Source organism: Asterias amurensis, chromosome 7, assembly GCF_032118995.1.
Source record: "Asterias amurensis chromosome 7, ASM3211899v1".
In the NCBI taxonomy this organism is placed as follows: Eukaryota; Metazoa; Echinodermata; class Asteroidea; order Forcipulatida; family Asteriidae; genus Asterias; species Asterias amurensis.
In genome coordinates this window covers 14877415-14893995 of record NC_092654.1, presented here as the reverse complement: position 1 = coordinate 14893995, position 16581 = coordinate 14877415, and the positions used below count along the sequence as shown (strand labels likewise).

The following is a 16581-nucleotide window of genomic DNA, read 5'->3' as shown; positions in this document are numbered from 1 at the left end:
AACCCACCCTTGTTTCCGCACGTTTCGCCGTGTCATGACATGTTTTTAAAATAAATTCGTAATTCTCGATATCGAGAATTGATATTGTTATAATGTTTCTCAAAAAGTAAAAGCATTTCATGGAATAATATTTCAAGAGAATTTTTTCACCATTACCTTTTGTAAACACTGTAAGTTATTTGTAAATCTGTGAACTTTTTTTTCTGTACCGAAAGTATCCAATGGCTTTAAATAATGTAGTTCTTTCAGGAGGGGGGGGGGGGCGGGGGTTAAAACGATGATTTGATTGTTGCCCCGCCTTCAATATGTTGTGTCAACTTACAGTGTTCGGCGATCTTGAAAAGTTCACATCTTGCTCGTATTCATAAGTTATAATTTAAATACACGATAACGATAATATTATTAGTGTCACAGGACTTTTTAAAGAAACACGTGAACTCGAAATAGTAACAGCAAACTCCACTTGATGTTGAATGAGAGACAGTCTTGGCGCCCCATACATCGTCGTCTGCAGGCGGTTACTGTGTCTGTTGGATATCTGTCCAGGGTGTGTGGCCGAGGAGACAGCGAGACACAAATTGCCCAGGACACATGTCCGGCAATGGACGTTACACATTCATGGTGGATTTAATAACTACATCTGGCTTGACGGGGACGCTCACAGACGATGAAAATAAGAACACCGTTATTCACATCACCCCAAAAGCCAAGTTCGTTTGGATCCGTGAGAACTCGGGTTAGCATGTAGGCATAATCTTGAGACATTGGCCATGCTTCATCATCTGGTTGGGTTGGCCTCCACTTTCTATATTCAGTCGGGTATTTACCATCCTCGTAGCAGTTCCAGTCACCTTCAACCACAGCATCATTACAATTGATCCAAACACCTACTGGAGATCCATGATGCTGGAACGACCTAAATATAAACTCATTTTCCCAATCTGAGCTCGGGAGCATTATAGATGCGTTATTACGATCACACTGTATCACGGCAGTTGACCAGTCGCCCTCCATGGATCCATCCAGACCCAAGTAGCAAGACTCGGCATAAGGCACCCATCCATAAGGGCATCCTCTTGCTGCAAAGACACCCTTGATTACCATGACGATGATAACAAATCGAGTAAAAAGTGCTGTCGAAATCATCATAATCCAAAATTGCTGACGAACACTTTTTACAAGTTAAAGTTTCAGTTTCTCGAAGGCGTTTTTTTTTAAATTTATTTCAGGGATATCGTGAAGCATTGCAAGTGAAGCAGTACAATGCATACTCGTCTTATAAAGGCCCAATAAAAAATATTTCAGGGATATCGTGAAGCATTGCAAGTGAAGCAGTACAATGCATACTCGTCTTATAAAGGCCCAATAAAAAAAGAAATTGAATTAAAACACGCATTGCTGCGTAATTATTGTTGGTTCATTTAGTCTTTACCTGGATACGGTCAAACCTCTTTATAATTCGATACAGCCATGACGATACAGGCAGTGAAACCAACAATTAGGGACAATTTTGCACGAGCGAAATTTGTCAAACCTATTATACCATGCAGGCAATAACCAAACCACTGAAGTTATACGTAATCTAATTGTTCAGATTTTAGTTATATTATTATGATGCATACACAATTAAATTGAAGTTGGGTTGTCAAAGAAACGGTGGCGTAAACAAAATTACTCTGTTATAGTAAAATTTTCAACAAAAACTTGCGGTTCGAATTATAGACTATTATCCTGTTAAAAAGGTGAGGGGTCTTCTATTTCAATAGCATGTTCACTGCCATAGTGTTTTGACACATTTTGTACACAAGCGGGTAACAAAATAATTAGACAACGATTAAAGGCTTACAACTGTTAAAAGCCAGGAAATACAACCCCTCACCCCCCCCCCCCCCCAAAAAAAGTTCCCAACACAGAAAAACGCGTTATAAACATAAAGACAATTAAACAAAGTTTATGATAAATGCACGAATCAGTGTCTCAGTATATTCCTTATACAAAACATGTCTAATACTATAGCGTGGTTTAGCTGCTAGTAAACACGTGAACGTGAACGTAAAAAAATTGTGTTGTTTCTGGGTGACGTCACCACTTTGGGCTATTTGCATGCTCACGTATGACGTCTGTGCCCACGTATGTACCTGACGTGAAAAATGGTAACTTCATGTAATGCTAAAAACGTGAGATATAAACGACGTTCGCGATCACGTATTCACGCGGAACGTGCAGCTAAACCTGCCTAATATTAAATAGTGAAGGGAAACGCACTACCGCAAACTTAAGAAACATGAATATGCATTGACTGGAATCAAACCATGCACCTATAGGTTTAAGGTGAGTTGATGGACTGCCCGACCTGAATATCATGCATTGTTACTTTTGAGATTCCTAGTTGCTGAGCGAAAGTTGAGACAACGTCAAACAAGTTTACAAGATAGGCCTATCGCCATTTTCTTTCATTTGAACAGACAAACTACCCTTAAAGGCAGTGGACACTATTGGTAATTACTCAAAATATTTATTAGCATAAAACCTTTCTTGATTACGAGTAATGGGGAGAGGTTGATGGTATAAAACATTGTGAGAAACAGCTGCCTCTGAAGTGACGTAGTTTGCGAGAAAGAAGTCATTTTCCACGAATTTGATTTCGAGACCTCAAGTTTAGAATTTGAGGTCTCAAAATCAAGCATCAGAAAGCACACAACTTCGTGTGACAAGGGTGTTTTTTCTTTCATTATTATCTCGCAAATTCGACGACCGATTGAGCTCAAATTTTCACAGGTTTGTTATTTTATGCATATGTTGAGATACACTAACTGTGAAGACAAGTCTTTGACAATTACCAATAGTGTCCACTGTCTTTAAAGGCACTATTGGTAATTACTCAAAATAATTATCAGCGTAAAACCTTTCTTGGTGACAAGTAATAGGGAGAGGTTGATGGTTAAAAACTTTGTGAGAAATGGCTCCCTCTGAAGTGCCATAGTTTTCGAGAAAGAAGTAATTTTCAACGAATTTGATTTCGAGACCTCAAGTTTAAAACTTGAGGTCTCGAAATCAACTATCTAAACGCACACAACTTCGTGTGACAAGGGTATTTTTTCTTTCATTATCATCTGCCAAGTTCGATGACCGATTGAGCTCAAATTTTCACAGGTTTGTTATTTTATGCATTTGTTGAGATACACCAACTGTGAAGGCTAGTCTTTGACAATTACCAATAGTGTCCACTGCCTTTAATTTTGATTCAAATTTACTTATTTACTTCTCTTCTCGTACGTCATTTTCATATTGAACTGATATAAAAAGGTCACTCTTCCATATCACGCGCTAACGGGGCTAAAGTAAGTTTAAAGTGTTCCAATTTGGTCAGTTCTAATGCATTAACCTTTGTTCGCGTGAGGAGTGGACTGGTGTCTGTTTGGTCAATGGCAGACTGTACAATTCGGTCCATTTTGGCTTGGTGGTCAGCTATTTGATAGGGCATAACAGTATAAGCTGAGTCACAAGTTGAGCAAAACCACAGTTTGAGGCCTGTGATGTTGCCAAATCCACAGATTGGGCACAAATACATTTAATCTGTAGATTTGAAGCAATTTAACCCCAAATTAAAATAACCCAACCACAACAGTCCTGGTTCTTTCACATGATTGCCCTCGCCTACCACGCGCCTACCGCGGAGTTCACCGAAATAAATAGCGCCCTCTCACGACGATTGTCACGTTTCTATCAACATTCCAACATGGCGGGCGATTCGGTGTCAACGAGAGGTAAATAAAACAAATTTATTACAAACAAAAGCATGTATTGTGAAAGCGGTGTTTGTTGTTGCTTGATATAGTCTTTGTTTTAATATTGAGAGTTTGTTCACATACTAACCATGATTCCTCCATGTGCGTGGTCACTGGTAAAACCATGGTAGAAGTCAAAACTAAGGGAGTACACGGTTTCAGTGAGTTGTGAACTTGTGTTCATCGTGTCAGCAGATATGAGCATGAATGAGGGTGCTCCTCTGTCGTCGTGCCTGCTCTGTGGCCTTTTGTGCTCCTTGAGTCCTTTTTCGAAATGTTGACGTCTTCGATCATGAACCATGGAGCTCAATGGTCGTTTTTACTAGCCCAGTACTGATCACAGATGTTAAAATTATCCAAAATTTCAAGTGGGGTGCCCCTTCTGGACTCAGGACTGGGTCTAGAAAACGCAAGCTTGGTTGGTTGGATTGGAATCCAAGTTGGAATTCCAAGTTCCTACCTGTTTCCAAATATTCTTTCACTTGAGACTTAGTGGGGTAGTGTTGTTATTATTAGTGTTAGGCCTAGGCCTACTTGGGTTTTTTGTGTTTCTTTTCTCTCCCAATCGAGCCAGCATTAAAAAAAATGTGGCATTTTAAAATTTAATGGTGTAGGCCTACTTGTTTTGTAGGGGTGAATTTAGCTTAGGGAAGGTCTCGCAACATTCAAAGGTCATGTGACACACAGCATCACATGAATGTGATGCTGTGTGTGGGCGAAGGGCCATGAAGCAGAGGGAGTTTGGCACTCTTTATGCGATACATTTACATCTGTTTCATCAACACTCTAAATCTTAATGACTTGTTTATTAATTAGACCATCCACTGATTACATTATTTAAATTAAAACCTGGTTTCTTCTTTTTTGTTGTTGCAGGAAAGACGGTAGTTGTATCCTTTTATTACAATGGAAATGTTCACAATATCAACAACTTATTGGAAGTTCATCACAAGCCACATCGAGTTGACTTCAGGCTAGGGGCTGATTTCACAAAGTGCTAAAATTGATCTAATAACTGCAAATCAATCGAAAGTTGCTAAGTAAATTGTGATGTCACAATACAAATCACCATGGTAATACTGACAAAATTGGTCTCACTATGAGTTTGATTGCGTTGTGAAATTGGTCCCAGTGCTCAATTTCAAAGAGTTGCTTTAGCTGAAAATATTGCTTAAATTGTTTTGCTCAGTAGAAGTGAGCAGGACAGCAATCACAAATTTTCCTTATTTTTTATTCTGGTAGGCATATGTTGTGCTTAAAGCCACAGTTTGTGCTTTTAAAAAGCAGCTCTATTTAATTGGACCCTAGTAACTAGGGTCTAGGGCCTAGTTGATCTCAGACCTAGTTGAAATCAGAGCTCAAACAGAGTTAATCTGGGGTCCAAAAGCAAAGCACCCAAGTGGGGCCATCCTGCTTTAATTCTTATCAAATTTCTGGTTCTGAACTAGAGAGAGAAGCGACAGGTTTCCTACTGCTATTTTAATTTTTAATTGATATCCTTAATTAGTTCTTACCAGTTGTCTTCCCTCCCGCTGCAAATCTTGCTTTATCTCAATGGTTGGTACTTTGCCTTATTTTGGATCGTTGAACTTCTTCTCTTCGGTTACAAAGGTGAGTGAAGTCTTTCTCTAAGTATCTCTTTGTCTTAACGAGCCCTTCCTCTGTTTCGTATCATATCGTGCCGTAACAATGTGAGAGCTGCTTCGACCATGACGGCACAGCCTTTTAAGCTATACAATGTAGGCTTCTGTTTAGGCATTTTTAAGATAACAAGGTTTCAGTTTCAGCAACTGAAATTTTAAAGTAACCGACTACATGTATTTCTATTTCTGGTGCTGATTTTCAAATTCTGATAATTTATGCTTTTTTTTCATTTAAGATGTTTATTAAGGGGAATATCAGTGTGAGGACCCAGTCTTCACTGCGTGGTAATGTGGCTATTAACCACTGAAAATGGACCTCATCTTCGGCTCTGTCCATTAACAGCGTCCATCCACCAACCCGGTCAATATCACGTAGTGAAGACCCGCTACTAACACTCACTGTTATTCCCTAAAGAACATTCACGGGCTGACAGGTACATGTAGTTTCTTCTTCAGTATTCTTCTTCAAATTAGAGTACCGTCTGGTGTATCACAGACCGTCTGGTGTATGACAGACTTCAACCAAGGACTATTATCTTTCTGCAGTTAACTTTTGCATCAATGTTCAGCCCAACAAGTATCAAACTTGATCATGTAGGCCTACTGTACTAAAAAAAATTGAACATTAGGTCTCGGCATGGACAAGAGTTTCTCGGTCAACATTTGAAATTCATTTGTGACCTCCCAAGAAAGTTCTCAATCCATGCCTGCTCTTGCCTTTTTTCCACACCCTCACCCAAATCTTTGAATATGAAATTTTTCTGATCATGACGTAATCTTAATTCTCTTCTCTTTATAGTCCTTATTCTGCCCTACCCAGGAGCCAATTTTATAGCAGAAATCATAATCCTCGTACTCATGCTGGGGATTGAGTATGTTCGCATATTTCTTGGTAAGAGCACACACTTCTCTCTGTATAATTTTTTTGCATTAATACAAAAGACCATTGACTGGGTGAACAAAACAAATTTGACTAGAGCGCGATTTGAACTTGCAATCCACGGATTTAACATGCCAGCACTCTACCGTCTGTGAGCCCCATTATTGTGGTCCTCTATTTTGTCAATTTCTTTTTTTGGGGCGCCAGTCAGAAGTCATGCTGCCCTACAACCGGGGATCACACCCAAGTTTAAGATACAAGCTGGGAAGCATCGGTACACGCATTACCTTATAGGAATGACACCTTTTTTTTCAAGTATCAAGTATTAAACAAGTGAAACTGGCTGGGTAAAATTAAAGTACTCAATATTTGGGTGAACCTCAATATCAGTACATACACCGTAATTATGTTATAAAAAGATTCCTAGGAACTACCTTAGGAATGTCGTTAAAAGAGGACAGCAAAACAAAGAAACACAAATCAGAAATGAGACACAGGACTTCAGAATTTACTCTTTAAGGCAGTTGACACTATTGGTAATGACTCAAAATATTTATTAGCATAAAACCTTACTTGGTGACGAGTAATTGGGAGAGGTTGATGGTATAAAAGATTGTGAGAAACGGCTCCCTCTGAAGTGCCATAGTTTTCGAGAAGAAGTAATTTTCCACAAATTTGATTTCAAGACCTCTGATTTAGAACTTGAGGTCTCAAAATCAACCATCTAAACGCACACAACTTTGTGTGACAAGGGTGTTTTCTTCTTTCATTATTATCTCGCAACTTTGGCGACCAATTGAGCTCAAATTTTCACAGGTTTGTTATTTTATGCATATGTTGAGATACACCAACTTTGAAGGCTAGTCTTTGACAATTACCAATAGTGTCCACTGCCATTAAGCAAAACCTCTTTTTAACAGTGCTCTTTTTAGTGAGAGCCGACTGTATTAACATTAGTCTCGTCTTTTTAAACAGCCAAGAAGGGTAACCTGACGGAGAAGATCGTTCATCTGGGGGTGTCCCTCGCTATCAGTTTAGCAACGCTCTTCTTCAGTCTCTACCTCCTGTTATGGCAGACATACATCTTAAGAATAGAGATCATCGTTGTTGCTGTCGTCTTGGTCTTTCTCTTCCTGGAGGCAGTATTTGGCCTCATTGCTATTATCACATTTGCAAGGTAAGTCAGAACTCCTTAATTTTAATTGGTCATTTTAAATCCTGGACTTTTCACTTTGCAGTGGTGTTTTGTGTCAGATATTGTGCGCTTTATAAGTGCTGTTTGCTGTTATTATTATTTATTTGGTTTTTTTGAACCGTTTGATTGTTTCTAAAATCATATATAAATGTAGATGTGTAATTTTATTTCAAAAGGTGGTCACGGATGAGACACCGCAATTCAATTATGTATATTTTGAAGACATCTTTCTGCAAAATATTTTGTATTTTTCATTGTATTCGTTTTCGATTTGTAGTTCTTTTTGTATGTTTTGTAATTTTTTCTCTCAACAGTCCAGGTCTTTCACTCTTGACTCTCCAAAAGCGCTTTGAGACTTCACTATAATTTTGTATTAGATATAAAAACTGTTCATTATTATGTCTTAATATTATTATTTCTGGTATTACTTTGAATGATGTACTTTTTGCTTGTTTTTGGTTGTGTGAGTGACAGCTACATGATTTTTGTGGAGGTCACATTTCTTCATGACATGCAAAGTGCATATGAACTTTGCACATGAACAAAATGCAGTATTTTATTTGTAACATTGCCTGCTTTAAACAATCTAGGTGCGGAGCTCAGCTTGTTGCATATTCTGTTTCTTTCCCATATTTCTTTGTCATTTTTTTAAATGTGATTTGTTGTGCTTAATTTTGTTGTAATCTACTTACCTGTATTGTTCTGTATCTTTCACTCATTGCAATGCATTGTATATTTTATTGTTGTACATACAAAATCTGCTATTGTTTTACTGTTATGGCCAGATGTTGAAGATCGTAGGCTGAGGGTGTTTGTGCTGGTGTTCTCTACCTTCACTCATTAATTTACATATATATTTTGTAGCCAGTTGTTTCTTTGCTGAGTTTTTAAAAATTTAGTTTAAGTACTTGTTTTTAGGCTTTGAGTATTTTATACTTAGGCTTTGAGTAGATTATTACTGACTTGTCTTTATAAATTTGTATTTAGGCCCAGCTGTTTACTTAAGGTTATATGCTTTTACTATTTTACCTGTGAAGCGTCTTAAAGCTCTCGCATAAAGCACTCTATAAATATTATATTATTATTATCATAAGTTTCTGTGAGATAGTCCAGTGTAATTAATATTTACACTCTTACTCTTCTGTATGTACAGGGCAGAGTCGTTTCGATGATCACTTGATGTTTGTCAAGCTAACCTGCTCTTACGATGGGAATGCTTCAAGTATTGGTAATCACCTTCAGCCGGCACAAGTCCATACAAACTCAACGGTAGATGTTGCTGTCATAATCTTATAGGTAATCGATCAGTTCTGCAAAGCTAACACCAACAAGGTTTCTTCAAGAGTTCACAGGGTTGGGTATTGAGTTACCATGATTCCATTCAGGGCTCCAGTTTTGCACTGGACCGCTGGCCTGAGGCCAGTGATTTGAGTGTCAGGCCAGTAAACTCAAGACAGGACAGTGGTCTTTTTTTCCAATTCAACATCTTTGTCTCAAAAGATTGATGTTCATATTTTGAGTAGTTTGAGTCTCACAAATATCTTGCAATTTCTGCTAAGTATCACCCTTTAACAGAAAAGATAAATTTTCTCTTATTGTGTCTAATGAAACAGTTGAAATGAAAAAGTATTCGCATTTTGATTCTAGTCTCTTTTCATTTTCGATGCTGGTCTTGTAAATAAAATCCCAGTCAAGTAAAGACTCTGGGCTGTAAACCGGACTATTAACGGATTTCCCCCCTCCCCCAAATTTGAGCCCTCTCGTTGAGTCCAGTTGGATCATGGACAGTTCTTCACCAAAGCACTTCCAGGGGTGGATTTTACAAAGAGTTAGGACTAGTCCTAACTTAGGGGACTAGTCCTAGGGGTTATACAAAACGTGTGGCTAGTCCTAAGTTAGGACGAGTAACTCGTCCTAACTCGAGATAAGACTAGTCTTAACTCTTTGTGAAATCCACCCCAGGGGTAGATTTCACAAAGAGTTAGGACTAGTCCTAACTTAGGACTAGTCCTAGGAGATATACAAGTTGCATGGATAGTCCTAAGTTAGGACGAGTAACTCGTCCTAACTCGAGATAAGACTAGTCTTATCCACCCCAGGTCTTGTACCTATCAAATGTTGCTTTGCGTTTGCCCACCCCCATGCTACAAATGGTCTGATCATACACTGTAATGAAGACATTAGATTGAAACTTTGTAATATTGATCACATGTTTGTGACACTACTATATCAGTAGGTTTTGTGACCCTTGAGGGAAGAGGGAGCTGGCACTTAGATTTGAGCCTAACTCATTGAGGAAGGGATGTAATTAGATGGTACCATTTTTAATGTAGTACCTGAGGTAGGGTTAGGGAGAACTACAACATGGTTAAACCAATACCAGGTTTTCTGTTCTCACAACAATCTCTCAGTGAAATGTGATTGTCCTCGGAGTGCATTAAGGACACCACAACCAAATCTTTATGGCTCAGAGCACAAAGTGTGTATCAACATACACCCCCCCCATAATTTGCTTCAAAAAGCAGCATAAATAACATTGGTCTAGCACTTTTTTGTTTTCCTCAAAGATTTAAAAAGGAAAAAGAATATTCATTATCAAACTCCACAGAAAGAAAGGAAACTAGAAGCTTGATCTCAAATTGGTAAAATAGTTCATTTGATATATTTTGTGTTGCACTCTAAATTTTGTAAATAAATACTATATAGACCTTACTTTTGCAACGTCACAGCTCGAATTTTTGGCAAAACTATGGAAAACTATGGAAAGCCATAAATGCAAATCAAAAACAGATCGCTACTGTTTGTAACAATATTGCAAAATATTCAATAATCTTGTTGAACAAAAACAACAAATTATGGGAGATATTATATTTAATTGAACGTTTGCAAAAAATGTTGAATATGGTTGAAACATCTGTTAGTATGATCTAGTGTTTTACTTTTATTTGGCCGGCCATGCCAACCAAGGCGGTTTGTTCATCAACGAAAGAAAGGTCTATAGCTAAATGCCAAAGTGGATCAGTATAGCGCCCTCAGTTGTTTGCCACTGTAGGGTGAATGGTATTGCTCCACTTCTTGTATATGGAATGATATAACTATTTGTATAAAGTAATTTTTTATGTACATTTTTAATTTTTTAAAGAGATTAATCTCAAATTGTGAAATAAATCAGATTTTTGGATAGCATTGATGAGTACTGAGTAGCAAGAGTATAATGAACTGTAATTGTTTGTGACTGTTTTAAAACCAAATTCTCCACCCTCCCCGCTTGCACCCACCCACTCCCCTGACCCCTTCCAACAGGTTAACAGAGCTTCAACAGAGTGGTCAAACCACGGCGACAACTAGTTGTTGGAAATGTCTCGGCGGTTAATAACAAACAACATAGCGCACAATATCAGTCCTTTATTTCAGTTTGGTCATCAAACAGAAAATGTGAAAACCATCTTTTTTTTCTGAATGAATGTTTCGTTTGACCCGAAGTTGTTGTGCCCAACCCATTCCCTATACATACACCAGATGTATATCTACTTGTGGAAACAACCTCAACTTTTTCCTTCTGGTCTAACGATAATAATCTGTGGTGTTATCCGATGAATTCCGGAAATCCCAATGGAGGTGTTTCATCAGCTACAAAAAGTGCAGCAAAGAGACGGACAAACTTATTTTTTAGAAAGTTTATTCTCGCCACAATTTAGTAAATTTTGTTTCCAATTGAGAATAAAAAAAATTGCGATAATGGTATTTTAAGCCAGTGGACTCTATTGGTAATTGTCAAAGACTAGCCTTCACAGTTGGTGTATCTCAACATATGCATAAAATAAACCTGTGAAAATTTGAGCTCAATCGGTCATCGAACTTGCGAGATAATAATGAAAGAAAAAAACACCCTTGTCACATGAAGTTGTGTGCGTTTTGATGGTTGATTTCGAGACCTCAAGTTCTAAATCTGAGGTCTCGAAATCAAATTTGTTGACAATTACTTCTTTCTCAAAAACTATGGCACTTCAGAGGGAGCCGTTTCTCACAATGTTTAATACCATCAACCTCTACCCATTACTCGTCACCGATAAAGGTTTTATGCTAATAATTATTTTGAGTAATTACCAATAGTGTCCACTGCCTTTAAAGGCACTGGACACGTTTGTTTATTGCTAAAAATGTTTGATAGCATATCAAACTGACCTAACTTGAAACGACTCTCTCTGAAGTAGTAACTTAGTTTTGGGGTAAGAGGAAGTTTCTCACTGAAATATTTGAATCTAAGAAAGACTTCAGGCCTGAAGCATTTCTCACGCATCTGAAAGCACACAAAGTTGTGCAACAAGGGTGTTTTCTTGTAACTTCGATGACCAATTGAGCTAAATTGTTTCCAATTGTTGAGCCCAAATTGAGCCCAATTGTTCGCAGATTTGTTAGTATAATTATGCATAATGTTGGAACACACCAAGTTAGAAAACTGGCCTTGGAAAATTTTACCAAACGTGTCCAGGCCTTTAACACAAATCGATGACCAATTGAGCCAAATTATTCCTATTGTACACACCAAGTTAGAATACATGTCCTTGACAACTACCAAACGGCAAACGTGCCCAGTGCCTTTAAAACAAATTGCAAGGGAAACTACAAAACCCAAATACATATTTTATCCTCTATGGACGATACCTTCCAACGTGCTTCTGAGGATTTCGTGTACATTTTGCACGTGAAGCTGGAGGGCGTAATAGGCGTAACGACTATAAGGGCACGGGAGTGGCATCTGCTCTTCCACAGGTAACAGTGGAGAACATTCGGGCACAGCGCGCGAGAGAGGGGGGAAATGGCAAGAGAAAAAAAAATAATATCCGCGGTATTAGCAATTTGTATATCAGACCTTTATACCCATGCTTTATTTGTGTATAATTTCGGGCAATTTATCTCCTCTGCCAACCTTAAAGGCAGTGGACACTATTGGTAATTACTCAAAATAAATATCATCATAAAACCTTTTTTGATTACGAGTAATGGGAGGTTGATAGTATAAAACATTGTGAGAAACGGCTCTCTCTGTAATGTAGTTTTTGAGAACGAAGTAATTTCAAAGAATTTGATTTCGAGACCACAGAATTAGACTTTGAGGTCTCGAAATCAAGCATCTGAATGAGCACACAACTTCATGTGACAAGGGTGTTTGTTTCTCTCATTATTCGCGACTTCGACGACCAATTGAGCTAACATTTTCACAGGTTTGTTATTTTATGCATGTGTTGAGATACACCAAGTGAGAAGACTGGTCTTTGAACAATATTGTCCAGTGTCTTTATAAGACAAAGAGCCTCCATACGCCCATGCTGTAGGAGGGAAACCCTTAATTTCCATAAAAGAGTAAATGCCCTATTAAAGAAGGTTGGGTTTTACATTTCGAAGATGGTAGTCGCTACCGTGCAACACCTCCGACATACCTTTGACAACTGTACGGGAATTCAATAACAGAATCTATGCGCATTGGACTGTGGACAAAAACAATGATGGATTGTCGCAACTTTGTGTGCAGCCATTTGGACGCGCTTTGCAACAGTACAGTCGAACCCTCTCTCGCAACAGATGAGCAATTAATCTTCCGGACGTCTTGAAGGTGGAAAAACAAAGCTCATTTTCTGGCCTGGATTTCAGGAAAAATAATGACAGAAATAAAATATCTTGACATGTTTCAGTGCAGCGAACTTTATTTATGTCACAATATTTTATATTAAAACAATTAATGCGTGTTCTAATCTTGTCTGATTGATAAACCACACCTATAAATTACACGGTTTGTGAAATTCTGTTTGAATGCGCGGACTATGTGGCATTTCAGAATGATATATGTACGTCAGATGCATTGTTGACATTTCATACACAGAAGACAAAGAAAACTTTGCACGCAACGATGTGTCTATAATAGTTTGTATCATTTACTTGCAAACTTTCTGAGAAAGTTTTATGGTTCGAGATTTAATACAACAATTTCTTTTTTGAAAATTACAAAACACACTGAAATGTGTCAATTAAAAATTGCGTTGCTGTTGAGAAAACAACATTTTGTTTAAGGTTACATAAACTAACAACAATTATTACCAATTATGCCAGTGCTTTTACTTTTACACGCCAAGGGCTCATATTGACCAACTTTGTTCCCATGGATAATCGATCTCACTGCGTCATGCTGTGCCCCAACAATGACAAATAAATTAAGTGTATAAATAAATACAATGTTTCAATGAGAAAATAAATAAACATAAAACCAACAAAACACTCACAAAAATCAGCAAAACCAAAATTAAAAAACAATATTTTCATGCCCCCCCCCCCCACTGCCCATTGTTGCGACTATCCATTTCCTTAAGGCCACCCCCTAAAAAAATCCACAAAAAAACAACAAGAACTAACAAATAAAAACAACAACAAATCTTTTTTTTTATATCATGTTTACTTGTTTCACTCAAGTTCAAATTCATAGAGTCACATTTTTTTAGGTGCACTGCGCCGAATAATGTTCCTCACAACAGTTTCTTAAAAATGTGGGAAGATTAACGGAAACGCCGTGAAGAAGAAAAAACCCCGAAACAAAACAACACTATGTGAGGTATAGGACCTGGATTTGAACGGCGGAAGTTTTTCTAGGCTCTACGGCTTTCTGGGCTAAATCTCGTGGCTCAACGCCGTGCTCGCTCAGACGATGAAAAATGTCCCCGGCCCTTTTGGGCACAGAACAAAGACACCAAAGTGTTTGACGATACAGACTCCATGATTTTGAACAAAAATATAAATCGTTTGTCTTCGGGTTAAAGGACTGGCCGACCTTCTTGGTAATTGTCAAAGACCAGTATTCTCACTTGGTATATCTCAACATACAGGCCCTATTATGCATAAAATGAAAAATCTGTGAAAATTTTGAATACATTGTTCATCGAAGTAGCAAGAGAATAATGAAAGACAGACACCCTTGTTACACAACTTCGTGTGCTTTCAGATGCCTAAAAAAGGCTTCACGTCTGAAGTATTTTAATATTTGAATGAGAAATGTCCCCTTTCTCAAAAGATACGTTACTTCAGATGGAGTCTTTTCTCACAATGTGGTAAACCATCAACAACTCTCCGGACCATTGCTTGTTACAAAGTTTTTATGTTGACAATTATTTTGCGTAATTAACAATAGTGTCCACGAAGTAGCTTTCTGCTAGAATCTGTTATGCTGCCAAAGATCTTGCTTATTTTATATAGTCTGTTAACGCGTTTTGTTCTTATATCTGGCTTTGTCTATATAACAACGGGGAGATGGTGAATGTTTTGTCCGAAATTTTTGTTCACGTTCACATTGAAGTTAATTCATTTCGATCGCGGCCATCGAAACTATAGCAATGCTGATGTAAAGGGTCTTCGAGTGTTTTTTTCTCGACTGTTGATAATTCAGATGGAATCATTTTTTTATGATGTTTGCAGAGGCGCAATCTTGTGAATCTGACTGGGAAAAAATAGTCGATCTGACTGGGTTTAAAATGGTCGATCTTCCCGATGGAAACGGTTTTGCACGAGTCGTTGTGATCGTAGGATTGTGTTACTCTGTGACTTGTGTCCTGCCAATTTGCTTAGCAAAATCTTTTTAAGCATTTTTTCTCGCTCTGTGAAACCGTACCCAGCTCAGTATCCACATTTTACAACCCCACCATTATACATCACGAAATAACAACCCTCTGAAAGTTTGAGCTCAAATGCCCATCGGAGTCATGGAAAAGTGCTTCTGTGTCTATAATGTTTACCGTATTTTTGGACTCGCATTAATCAAAACTATAATTGTTATCCTCATATCTCAAAATATAATGTCAAGCTAAAGTATTTCAAGTGAAGTTATCCACCATGGCCATGTTTAAACCATGTTAATAAGACCTGCGTGTAAATATGGGAGCATTTATATTTTTCCCATCCAGTGCGAATGTTTTCAACATCCCAACACGTGAAATGACGTCACAATTCACATATTCGGGACTGTGCATTTTTGTACGAGAAACGTTTAGTTCAGATTTGACAGTCTGACTGACGTAAAATACCTCGTTTAACTATAGGCCCTTTTCAGATGTAATAATTGGTGTTGATATCCAATGCGGTATCATGTTTAAATTTCACTCTCTAAAGGCCCGGTCACGCAGGCCTCGATAACGATAACGGGAACGAAAACGTTATAAATACACGCCCTCGATTGGTTGAATAAGCGTGGGCGTATTATGTGCAGAGCAATTCAACCAATAGAATGCCTTCTCTTTGCCTTCTCTGCGTCGTTGTCGTTATCGTTCTCGTTATCTGTGCAGTGTGACTTGGCCTGAAAGACAATGGACACTATTGGTTATTGTCAAAGACCAGTCTTCTCACTCGTTGTATCCCAACATGTGCATAAAATAACAAACGTGTGAAAATTTGAGCTCAATTGGTCGACGAAATTGCGAGATATTAATGAAAGAAAAAACACCCTTGTCACACCATGGTCACATGTAGTTGTTTGCTTTCAGATGCTTGATTTCAAAATCTCAAATTCTAAATCTGAGGTCTCGAAATCAAATTCGTGGAAAGTTACCTCTTCCTCGAAAACTACTCCACTTCAGAGGAAGCCGTTTCTCACAATGTTTTATTTTACCAACCTCTCCCCATTACTCGCTACCAAGAAAGGTTTTATGCTAATAAATATTTTGAGTAATTACCAATAGTGTCCACTGCCTTTAAGAGTGTTAAATAAAATGCTAGTTTACACCATTTTAAAACGTGAAGTTATAGAGAGGCCCACTACAACATTAGGACCCTTTCTACTGAAAAAATAGTACATCTTTGGAGCCTCCTTTAACTTTGGTATGCCCAATAACCAGACACTAAATTGGTACCATTTCCTAATGACAGATTACTTTTAAGAGATGTTATTCAATGGACAGTTTTAGGGTGATCTTTTTCTAGAAGATGACTATATGATGAGATTCTGCTCTTAATAAAAACACTGTTGTTCTTGGGTTCCGGGCAATTTAACACAATTTATTGAAGTTACATGGTAACGTGTAGTTTTATAAAGAGATT

At 37.9% G+C, this 16581-nt stretch overlaps 2 protein-coding genes across 2 annotated transcripts; one reads left to right on the top strand and one right to left on the bottom strand.

The window, feature by feature from the left end:
* Window positions 1–627: 627 nt before the first annotated feature.
* Window positions 628–1104, bottom strand: LOC139939571 (asialoglycoprotein receptor 1-like). Its single transcript, XM_071935570.1, has one exon. It carries the CDS (start codon window positions 1102–1104, stop codon window positions 628–630), a length of 477 nt encoding a protein of 158 aa, XP_071791671.1.
* Window positions 1105–3731: 2627 nt separating this feature from the next.
* LOC139940033 (transmembrane protein 216-like) lies at window positions 3732–10679 on the top strand. The gene is made up of 6 exons (XM_071936230.1): window positions 3732–3767; window positions 4665–4678; window positions 5306–5399; window positions 6231–6323; window positions 7287–7488; window positions 8660–10679. Exons 1-6 carry the CDS (start codon window positions 3740–3742, stop codon window positions 8676–8678), a joined length of 450 nt encoding a protein of 149 aa, XP_071792331.1. The 5' UTR covers window positions 3732–3739; the 3' UTR covers window positions 8679–10679.
* The last annotated feature ends 5902 nt before the right edge of the window (window positions 10680–16581 follow it).